An 11,734-nucleotide genomic window follows, 5' to 3' on the forward strand; every position below is an offset into this window, starting at 1 on the left:
TGTAAATATTTACTGTATATTATAAACAAGTGATATTTAATAAAATACGCCAATGTATAAATATAGCTGGTTACGCGTGCAAGATCTGTACAAAAACAAGAGGGGGTAAGAGTACATTCTTGTCACCGTTTATGTATACGTATATAAATACATATATATGTATGGGTAGAGCAACCCCTTGACAATTCCTACATATGTCCTTGATTTGTCCAGAGAATAATATTCCCTTGTAAAGTTGATTAAATATTGGTTAGTGATTCGTACACCCTTCGAATATCATTTTTCTTCTACCCCACTGATTGATATTTTCCTTCGAGATGAAAATATGAAGAATAGTTTTTGAAAATCAGTAAAGATTTAATACAAACATAATTCGCGAATCAATTTTTAATTATTTTTTCATTCTTACTATTCGTACGTTATCTGTATTATAAATATGTAGAAAATGAACACTTTTGAAAATTAATAATAGCATAATTTTCTAATCTACATTATCTTTCGAATAATTATTAGTTACCGACGGATATGCTCTTACCGACATTGTTTATAATATATCGATGTGTACAAACACATTACCAGAACACTATTTTACCGACAGATGGAAAAGTAATTAATCAAAATTTTCAGTAGATAATATCGCGAATAGTTGAACGACTTACCATAAATATTTATTCAACGTATTTTTATCGAATGAAAGTAAAATCGTAATAAAAAAAATGCGTTGCATAATAATACGAAATAACAAAGTAAAACAATTGAAAAAATGTATCAAAAGTAAGGCTATAAAATTCATATTAAAAATGTTCTCATAACCTAAATCCATGAAGTATATTAATCTAAGTATTGATAAAGGAACGATAGTTCATGACAGTAAGTTAACGACGATAATACGATCGCACCTTTAGGAATTTCACTGAGTGAGCGAATTTGGATAGGTGCATTAGTTCGTTTGGATAACGCAACGGCGAGTAGTAGACGACGCGGTCAGCAACAGGGACGCATGCGCAATAATTAGACGTCATAAAAGAGATAGACAATACGTCATTCCTTGTTCTTTCCGCTCGATATAGATATATACACGGTAGTCTGTCGTCTCGGAGTAAGTACACGTAGGGAGTGAGTATCGGGGAGCCTCCATTATTATAGTAAAAACCGGTAGAAACCGTATGGTTTGGTGTGTACTTATTAAGAGAAAGAAAGAAGAAGGGGTGTTAGTTCGTCGTACGTTTGGTGTGTTAACAATAACGCGGGGCGGGGCTACTTTGTAACGAAATTTTTGACATTAATCGCGCGCCGTTATTTCTCGACAAAATGAATTGAGTTTTTAACCGAGCGCTCGTTTTTTTTTACCTCTAAGCAAGCATTCCTTATCTCTTATTATTATTATTATCATTACTCTTCTTCTTCTTCTTCTTCGTCGTCGTCGTCGCGTTAGTTTGGAATTTGACAAGAGAACGAAATCATGGAGGACGATCTGCCAACCGAGTACGATGTTGTAGTTGTTGGAACAGGTATTGATTTTTGTCCTCTTTTTCCTTTATCTACATTTTAATCCACTGAATGCAATTTAAATAGGACATTTTCATAACTATCATCATTGCTATAATCATAAAAAATAATAATCGTCGTCGTACTTTCGTTCGTACCTCAACCGGCATAATGACTTTTGACAGGTATGACGGAATCGATCGTTGCCGCGGCGGCCAGCAGGATAGGCAAAAAGGTTTTACATCTGGACAGGTGCGTCCTCGGCCACTTCTTTCATGCCTTTTTTTTATCTTTTCATTTTTATTTTATTAATATCCTTAAAGCATCATCCGAAATTAATTCTTATATTTTAGATTCTTTTATAGATAAAACGTTTTCATTTTCTCGACGTTTCGATCATATACGTATACAATATATATATATATATATATATATATATATAGATAATGTGTCTCTATACTGTACAATAAAATTGATTATTATTTGCTTTTTTATCCATAGATAATTTATTTTGTTTTTTAAATCCTATTTTGAATTTTTTATAATTATATTATTATTTCTTTATATGAGATATTTGTTAATCCTTTATTCACTATAGATGCACATATGTATTTGCTAAAAGTTGCCAACGTGGACTATGGATGCATTTATACGAATAAAAAAATACAATGTCAGTCAGAGTACTGATAATTGTTTGGAATCTTAGAGTATTAAAATAATACTTAACAAATTTCATTTAATTTGAGAGAATAATAACAAATATAATTTATTGTTAGCTACGCTTAGTATAATCAAGCAACAGAATTCATATTAGCAATAAAGTATTCCCTGTCTCTGCAAAACATTTCAACTAAGAGTATTCAGCATTAAGGGTTAATAATTCTTTTTCTCTTTTCTTTTATATGTATACATATACAATTTGTATAATAGCAACGAATATTATGGCGGACTTTGGGCAACATTTAATTTTGATGGCTTACAAAAATGGATAGAAGATCTAAAAACTGCCAAGAACAATACAAGAGATACTAAAGTTGATTTAGAAGACGGACAAATATTTTTAAAGGCTAGTGATCAATATTCAGCTGTTGAGAATATCGAAGAAACTTGGTATATTTCAAAGTAAGTTAACATAGTACGACAATTACTTATAACGCATCAAATTATTGTAAAATAATAATTTAAATTTTATATTAAGTGATGCAGATCTACCTGTTCTATCCTCAAAAGATACGCAGACAGATGGAACTGGAGATAGCGTTGGTAACGAAGGCGCAGAGAAAACTGATGAAGATAACACAGAGAAAAAAGAAATTGTCAAACATTGGAGTATAGATCGCATAAAAAAAGAATACAGAAGATTCAACATTGACTTGGCACCAAAAGTAAGTTATTCCTATAAATAAAGAATATCTTAAATATAAAAATAACATTGTTATATAATTTACTTTTAAACTCGTGAATTTTTCTATTTATTACAGTTACTATTCGCACGTGGTAAATTGGTCGAATTGCTGATCTCAAGCAATATTGCACGTTATGCAGAATTTCGTGCAGTATCCAGAGTTGCTACATACATGGATGGCAAATTAACTCAAGTTCCATGTTCACGCGCAGACGTATTCGCTAATAAAACTGTTAGCGTCATAGAGAAGAGAATGTTGATGCAACTTTTAACATCTTGTATGGAACAGGGAGCCGATAGCCCAGAGTTTGATGGTAATTACATCTGCCTTTTTTTTTTTTTTTTTTTAACAAACAAGGCTACGTACTTCTCTGGATTTGTTTTATTCGCTGATTCATAACATTACACGTAGAATATCCAATAGAATAAAAACGATTTGCTTTGTATTCCACTTGTGACATATTGAATGACTAAGTAATTGAGATACCTACTTAATATTCTTTGCAGTATAAGATGGTATATAATATACCTTTGGTACTCCTTGGAAAGGAAACTCATTTATAAATCATTTTTCATTTCAAATCATATTTGATTTCTGTTCTATATATAACAAGAAAATGTCATATAATTTACAATATAATTATCCGTTTGTTGAAACAAATAATTTTCTCCCAACAGGTTTTCGCGATAAGACATTTTTAGAATATCTCAATACAAAAAATCTTACCCCGATAGTACAGCACTACGTTGTGCAGGCCATCGCTATGGTAACAGACAAAACATCTTGCAGAGATGGTGTTAATCGCACAAAGCATTTCCTTAACAGTCTTGGACGTTATGGAAATACTCCTTTCTTATGGCCTATGTACGGTAGTGGAGAATTACCTCAATGTTTCTGCAGGTAACTATTAAAATATTAACAACATCAAAAAAACATGTAAATGCAAACAAGAAACATAATTCTGGTTAATTAAAAATGATAACAATTTTCAGATTATGTGCTGTATTTGGTGGAGTATATTGCTTGAAAAGACAGTTGGATGGCGTAGTAATTAATGAAGATAAATGCAAAGCTATTATAACTGGAAAACAGAGACTGGCTTTGGAGCATTTAGTTGTAGGACAAGGACACTTGCCACCAGAAATTGTAGCTTTTGAGGGTGAACAACAAATTTCCCGAGGAATTTTTATTACAGATAGGTATGATTTTATTGATCATTTTATTTGCAATGACTTTAATGCATTTAAATTTTTTAATTATATATAATATCTTTTTATTAATTATAATATTTTCTAGGTCAATTATGCAAGGAGAAAAGGAAAATTTAACTCTTTTGTATTATCCACCGGAAGAGCCAGGACAAGAACCTGTTACTTTGATCGAATTGGGACCATCTACTAATGCTTGTCCACAAGGTTTATGTACGTATTTTGATAATTCAAAGAATATTTGAATTCTTATATTTATTTTGAATTACATTATTTTTTTAAATATTATATTTTCTTTTAGTTATGGTTCACATGACATGCAAACGTACTAAAACGGCAAAGGAAGATTTAGAATACATGGTAAAGAAATTTTTGAGATCTGAAATGGTAGAACCTAGTCTTGGACGTAGTTCAACAGATTCTCATACTCAAACAGTTTCACCAGATAAACGACACCTGCAGGTAACAAATATCCTCAAAGTATTCTATACAAATGAGTTTTACTAATCCTTGTTTAGGGCTAACAGGAAAAAGAATCCCTAGCCGTAATAATACAAAACTTAAAATAAATATTTGACTATTTGTTTATTTTAGGAAGGTAATCAACAAGATTATGAGCCAAATGAGGAAGATTTAAAACCCCAAATATTATGGTCATTATACTTAAATTTACCAGCAAGCGACATCAAATTAAATGATACAGCACCGAGCAACATATATTTGTGTTCTGGACCGGATTTGGAATTAGATTTTGACTTTGCAGTTGATCAAGTATGTTTAATTCAAAAATATGATGAATATAATAAATGATGAATAATTATTTATAAAATAATTTGTGTTTGTTTTCTTTAGGCAAAGGAAATATTCAAATCCATGTATCCGGATGACGATTTCTTACCACGTGCACCGGATCCAGAGGAAATAGTTTTAGAAGGTGACGAAGCACCTGGACCGAAATTCGAAGGAGATACGCAAGTAGACGGAGAGGAGAAACAAGATGTTGAGAAGGCAGAGAAGGAAGAATGAAATAATTAACATATTGCTTCAACAGTGTTACAAGAGAAAATAAGGCTTGCGCCCTTAGTGTCTTCTACCTTCATCGTTATTACGTTTCACTTATATATTCAAGAAATAGCCGGTTCACCATTCATGTAAGAGTAGCAAATACAAGCAAAAATGGCTTTAGAGAAATGTTACTATCCCATTTTTAAAACTGAGTTTATACATTTGTCAGATTTCACTCCAAGTCCAGTTTTTAAATGATAGATTTTGCCATTACATGCTTTTGCATTAATTCATCTATAAGATTAATCTTTAAGATTAATAAAAAAAATATAAATAAAATACGAAATACAATATACAAAAATTAACCCAAAAATGGATAAAAATAATAAGAAGAAACCATAGAAATGTCAATATATAATGATGATGCATGTAAAGGAGAAGGAAGAAGTCTCAGGCACGCTCCTTTTTGTGAACACAGTGACGAGTATTGGACAGTACATGATCGTATCACCCGATAAGTGTCAAAATTTACGGTTGCATTTATATTCGTACTTATTGCCATTATTCGAATTGACATAATATAAGAATGTAGTGAGTCAATACCATGCATTTAGCTGAATACCACCTTGCCACTCTCTTTATACGTATTCCATTTTTTATTGTTTGTTTCCATTTGTTTTCACACAATTTCTTTTTATATAACAACGGGTTATTGTTTCGTTATTAGATCAAACTTATTGTGTACGTACTTATATATGAGATTTTATTATTATTATTATTATTATTATTATTATTATTATTAATATTATTAATATTATTTGTATTTGTACGTTATCATGCTATACGTGCAAACAAAAGAAAATCTTATCGATAACTGTTAATCGTTTATAAGAGCCAATTGTAATCAAGGCTGTGAAGAAGTAACATTCTTTTCTAAGTATTTTATTAATAATTTTTAAGATTCTCCTTTTTTGATCATTAGAAACTTCATTATAATGTATCACACGTTTAACGATTTAAATTATTTTTATTCCTAGTTTTCTTTTTTTTAATTTATATTTATTTTGTTTTTCTTTCTTAATTTTACAAAGATTTAAACAATTCTCTATTATAATAAACCCCAAAGAAAGTAGTTCATGTGCTCATCTTTGGCCTCGCAACTTTTAAATAGACGATTTGCTGTAAGATGAATTTACTAAAAAAGAGAAAAAAAGTATTAAATTCATTGAAATTTATGTTTCTAAGCTCTACAGCATAATATATCTTGTATCGTTGCATACAACAGCCTAACTGGATTCATGTATAAACCCAGTTTCTTCAAATGCTTTATAATACTCATATTTATTTATATTTGACATTATATATTACACAGTGCATAAAAAATACACTTAAAATTAAGCGAAGGTACGTCAGCCCCAACCCAACCCTCGCCCCCTCCGCCCGCCTACCCCCTGAGAATTTTTGTTAGCTTCACAAATTGTTCATTAATATCTACAATACTAAAACAAAACAATAACTGAAGAAAAAAAAATACATTCCCGCATTAATTACCGATTTTTCTAAATAAAATTCGTTCTAGCAATTTTTTGCAATTAAGTCTTTCTTCTCTCGTGATGAATTACGATTAATATATATATATATATATATATACTAATACAACGACAAAAATGCTTTTGTTTTCTTAAATTATTTTTTGAATAGAAGTATAAAAATTATCTTATTCTTAGAATATCAAAAAATTCGAAACAATAAAAAATCAGTTTATATTCTACAAATGTTCATCCAATCTCATGACATTTTTTACACGTTAATATTAATTTTTTCAAGAAAGCATATATTTATTATTTGATTTAATATTATTATTATTATTATGTATTTATTATTATATCTCAATATTCATAGCATGCATATCATATTTTGTATTAAATGCAAAACTTATCCAACGTTTTCTCTATTTCTATTTCTTTTTCTCTCTCTTTCTCTTTCTCTCTATATCTTTCATTAGTTTTGCACTACAGTAGGTGATCAGTAACGAAAATAATCCATTCAAAAGTGATATTTGTTAAACGATCACTCACTGTACAATTTTACAAATCTTACACACAGTGTGATTTCTTCTTCTGTTTGTTGTGTGAGGTGTTTATTGTCAAAACATAAAAAATATTTCACAAAAGCATTCATTGTCCTATTTTTTCGCAATTTAAACTGTTCTTTAACAAATTACCCATTATATATACAACAACGTATTATATCTTGGGAACTTGTATCATAAGCATTTTCTTTTTATAACTTCCTTCTTTAAAATAAAACATCACGATTTAGAATAATATTTCTTATTATATTTTTTTTTGTACATTTACAGTTTATTCTAAATATATATATATATATATATTATTTATATTAACTTAACATTTCGAATAACGATTAGGTTATTTAAAAAAAAAAAAAAAAGTAATACCTAAATCATTATCGAAGATATAAAGAATCTTTTTCTACAGTTACTTGGGTCAATCAATTCTACAGCTATGTTTTGATTGCGTTGAAGAATATTTGATTTCTGCCATAGTAACAAGCTTACAAATTTCCATTTTAATTTGAGCTTGTACGTGCATAGGTAAACTTAAAACGGTTTGTGCCATACTTTCGAAAAACAATTCGATGCTACCTTTATCTTTATTATCTTTGTCTTTCATCTGAATGAAATTAAAATCTTTTCTCGAAGTATTGCAATTTTTACCGTAATTCTTGACATTAACATTTTCTTTGGTTAATAATTTCAAATTGTTGGAATTTGATGTAGTAGATTTAGAATAATTATGTGTCCTCTTACTAGGCTTCTCCGACATCATATTATCATGGACTTTTTCTTTCGTTGGTGAAGCACTCGTTGTCGTAGTAGTAACAATAATTCGACTCGCAGGATTTAATGCAGACAATTCATTCATCGTGGACGGTAGACCATAGATTTTAGGCTTATTTGAATAACTTGGTTGATAAGGCTTCGGCCATATAGGTCGATACTTTGGACCTAATTTTTGTTCGCCATTAATGTTATAATTAGATTTTAACAAAGAAGTTTGTGATTGTAATCTCCCGTCCATCGTTTTTTTACGTCTACCCCGAAGGGATTTTCTTGGAGTAGCAGAATAATAAACAGCTGTTTCAGTAATAGAATCCATCTCTAAATCAAACTGTATATGCTTCATAGCAGCTGTATCTTCGCTTTGATCATTTTCTTGTAGCTCCATAATGCTAGAACAGTTGTCAACTTCTTCAAATGCTTCTCTTGTAATTACACAACTACTGTTGTTTTTGCTTTTCTTTCATTCTTACAAATTAATAAAAGAAATAGTTATAACACAAGCATAATTGTAGCATTAAAAAAGAATCAAAATATTTATTTTATATTTACAAACAAACATAAATTGTAATATATATTTTTTCTTGATAAAATTAATTTAATTGTTAAGGAAAATTTGTTGATTGCGATATTTTTAACATATATTAAATTAGATTACGTTTACAATATCACACAAAATTTAAATACATTATATATACATATATATATATATATATATATATATATATATATATATATATATATATATATATATATATATATATATATATATATATATATATATGTATATATATATATATATATATGTATGTATGTATATTTCACTACATTTGTATTTTAATCATATTTGTTATTATAATGAAGATATTACATATTCATAATATACATGTGTCTTTATGCATTATAAAAGCACACTGAAAAAATCAAATGAATTTCGACTAGTCTTGCAAATTGTACCACAAAAAATTAAACTTACTTGAAAGACTAAGATTTAAATAGAGTGTTAAATTTTCATGTCTATTTATACATCTCTATAGAATAACATTGAAGAACTGTCACTTGTAATTCTCACAATTAGTCCGTAAATATATAAAATATACAAAGAGAAAATTCACACCCTCTTTGTTTTTGGAGCATTCGCGAACACCATCTCTCTATGTACTTTCGATGCAATCTATACAATGCTAGAAATTGCTAAGATGGTAACTTACCATCGAGACTATACTCCTAAATTCGAACGCTAGATGGAACTGGAAAGTTCTGACAATACATTGAGACAATCTTCTAGAGATTAATTTTTAAAAAATATTTTAAACTATAGTTTATTTACAGTAAAAACAAAAAGAAACAAATTACAAAATGATTCAAGATACCTATTTAATAAATTTCAATATTCTCTCAAACGAAGAATCCTTGGAAATTTTATTTTTTATAAAAAAATTTTAAATAAACGGTTATACCAAGTATAAGTATTTCCAACAGTATGATCAACCCTAATACAAACTTATTAGTTAACACTCCTATTCTCATTCTATTCAAAATTCTCCGTGTTTTATTAAGTTCTTCATCGGTTTGAGACAATCTTCTTTTTGCTCGTAATAGACGCTCTCTTTGTCCTTCTAATTCAGATATTACTTCCGTTCCTATTTGCTCGTTTTCAGTTGCGACTATATGCGATCTTGTCAAAGATTGCGTTGTACGTTCCAAAGTAGCATTACTTTCGAGCAATGTACGACGATGTTCTGCATCCCAATCAATTTGTGAATTCATTTTAACCGATGAAATAAATAATATAATTTTGCATACAATTTTCTAATAACTTGGTTTAATTTTATGACTCAGTCATCATTTCAATGAATTCAGCTTCGTCAACTACAAAGAAAGAAACAATAATGCAGAACATTTGCAACAATATTTAGATATCTGAGTATTTAACTCGATAAATTGTTTTAATAAATTTGATAAAAAAGAAAAATGTAACATAATGCATTTACTAGAATCATCTTGATTCCTATCAAATTCTTTGATCATAAGCTGCATTTCATCGATGGTCAGATTACAGCCAATTTTATTATTAATTCTTTGTAAATCTTCCAATCTAATTTTATCTATCAAAGATTCTGCAGTAAAAATCTTGAACACATACTTAAGATGATCTATAGGATTTTGCTTGTTCAACTTTTCAAATACTAATAATTAGAATAAAACTAAGTTAATCTATAACACTATATAATTCTATATTACTTAACAGAGTTATAATATATTGAATATAATCGTACAGACCGACGAAATAAAAATCATCAAAACTAATTTTGCTATCACCACGTTTATCGTACATGCGAATAGTCGATAAAACAAAAGATTTATTTATTCTTAACCCCAAAGCTTTCATAGCTGTTTTAGTTTCATAATAATTTAAATAACCATCTGAATCTGTATCCATCGATTTGAATGCCTCTTCAATAAGACATTTTTTATTCTTCCACGAATCGACACCATCTTTACACGTAGTTTTTTTAATAATAAATTCCATTTTTTAATGTTTAATTAACTATCTAGTAATAATTAATGTTGTTTCTATTTCACGCATTTTACAGTCTTCCATGATAATCTATAAAATCTAACCTACAAAAATAACGACGTTAATTATTACTAGATCTACCAATATTTTTTAAATTTTCAAAAGTAACCAGAATATAACAGATTAACGTCAAAAGATAAATAAGTATGTAAAAACAAAATTTATTATTTAATTAGACCAAAATTAACAAAACAATTTTATTTACCCTTTAATCATTTTATTATATTCTTCCTTGTATTATTAATACGAATAATTTCCTATCGATAAGAAAAAAATAACACAATCGCGATTATTTATTGCATTGAAATATGACGCACCCAACAAAGAAAAACCAAATCGACTGGATTGACAAGGAAAATACACAGGTAAAGTGTCGCCCTCATCTTTAATTCACTCTTTCTGAACTACTACAACAAATCATATCGGAACAGTCGGTAAAACAGAACGACTATTTTATTAGTAATTATAATACATATATTATATATAAACTTTTTCTAAATAATAAAAATATGTTTATTATAATAGTCATCAATTAATATAATATTCAATTTACAAGAATATTAATAATTAATCTTTATTTGCTTTTCTTAGTGACTAATACTTTATCGTCCATTTATAAAACCTTTAATCATAGAAAATGTTTTATTTAAACAATATCATATCTTTTAACTTGCGTTTATACACATTCTTTCTGCTTCTTTTATGATATTTTTTATGTGATTTTCTTTTTTGAAATCATAAAATCTCGACGCGTTTTATATATCTTTATTTTTCTCTAGATATTCGTATTTATATTTTTACATATTTCTTCTACATTGCTGTGAAACCTTATGTGGTTGGTGTATATTCTTTCGAACGTTGGTCATGACCTTGATCACACACACACGTATAGTTTATACATAATATATATACATACACATATATTTGTGTACATAGTATACACATTTCTTGACATTATTGATGTAAATTCAAAGCCATATTTCAATAAAATTTTATAAACATTTTTATACAAATGATATTCCAATTAAAATCATAGCAATGTTTATGCATTTAATAAAAAAACGTAAAAATAATTCTATAAAAATTGTTTATATGTGTTTGTATTACAAAGAATCGTGAAGGAAAATTTATTTGTAGGAAATAATGATAGTTTACGAATTGAATAATAGATGATTCGAAACAAATT

At 28.3% G+C, this 11,734-nt stretch overlaps 4 protein-coding genes across 4 annotated transcripts; 1 reads left to right on the top strand and 3 right to left on the bottom strand.

The window, feature by feature from the left end:
- Window positions 1–1,032: 1,032 nt before the first annotated feature.
- Window positions 1,033–5,707, top strand: Rep (Rab escort protein). The gene is made up of 11 exons (XM_015322239.2): window positions 1,033–1,511; window positions 1,674–1,740; window positions 2,419–2,610; window positions 2,687–2,873; window positions 2,970–3,207; window positions 3,572–3,794; window positions 3,887–4,093; window positions 4,191–4,315; window positions 4,404–4,564; window positions 4,697–4,873; window positions 4,955–5,707. The coding sequence occupies exons 1-11, from the start codon at window positions 1,463–1,465 to the stop codon at window positions 5,126–5,128; spliced, it is 1,800 nt and encodes a 599-aa protein (XP_015177725.1). The 5' UTR covers window positions 1,033–1,462; the 3' UTR covers window positions 5,129–5,707.
- Window positions 5,708–6,144: 437 nt separating this feature from the next.
- Window positions 6,145–9,121, bottom strand: LOC107067072 (uncharacterized). Its single transcript, XM_015322260.2, has 2 exons — window positions 8,944–9,121; window positions 6,145–8,359 (listed from the first exon to the last, which is right to left on the bottom strand). The coding sequence occupies exon 2, from the start codon at window positions 8,353–8,355 to the stop codon at window positions 7,615–7,617; it is 741 nt and encodes a 246-aa protein (XP_015177746.2). The 5' UTR covers window positions 8,356–8,359; window positions 8,944–9,121; the 3' UTR covers window positions 6,145–7,614.
- Window positions 9,122–9,273: 152 nt separating this feature from the next.
- On the bottom strand, window positions 9,274–9,737 carry Vti1b (Vesicle transport through interaction with t-SNAREs 1b). The gene has a single exon (XM_015319482.2). The coding sequence runs from the start codon at window positions 9,735–9,737 to the stop codon at window positions 9,390–9,392; it is 348 nt and encodes a 115-aa protein (XP_015174968.2). The 3' UTR covers window positions 9,274–9,389.
- On the bottom strand, window positions 9,700–10,500 carry LOC107067084 (uncharacterized). The gene is made up of 3 exons (XM_015322282.2): window positions 10,251–10,500; window positions 9,962–10,156; window positions 9,700–9,839 (listed from the first exon to the last, which is right to left on the bottom strand). The coding sequence occupies exons 1-3, from the start codon at window positions 10,498–10,500 to the stop codon at window positions 9,799–9,801; spliced, it is 486 nt and encodes a 161-aa protein (XP_015177768.1). The 3' UTR covers window positions 9,700–9,798.
- Window positions 10,501–11,734: the final 1,234 nt, after the last annotated feature.

Source organism: Polistes dominula, unplaced genomic scaffold (assembly GCF_049000335.1).
Source record: "Polistes dominula isolate Pdom_NZ unplaced genomic scaffold, Pdom_raw_medaka contig_12, whole genome shotgun sequence".
Classification (NCBI taxonomy): domain Eukaryota; kingdom Metazoa; phylum Arthropoda; class Insecta; order Hymenoptera; family Vespidae; genus Polistes; species Polistes dominula.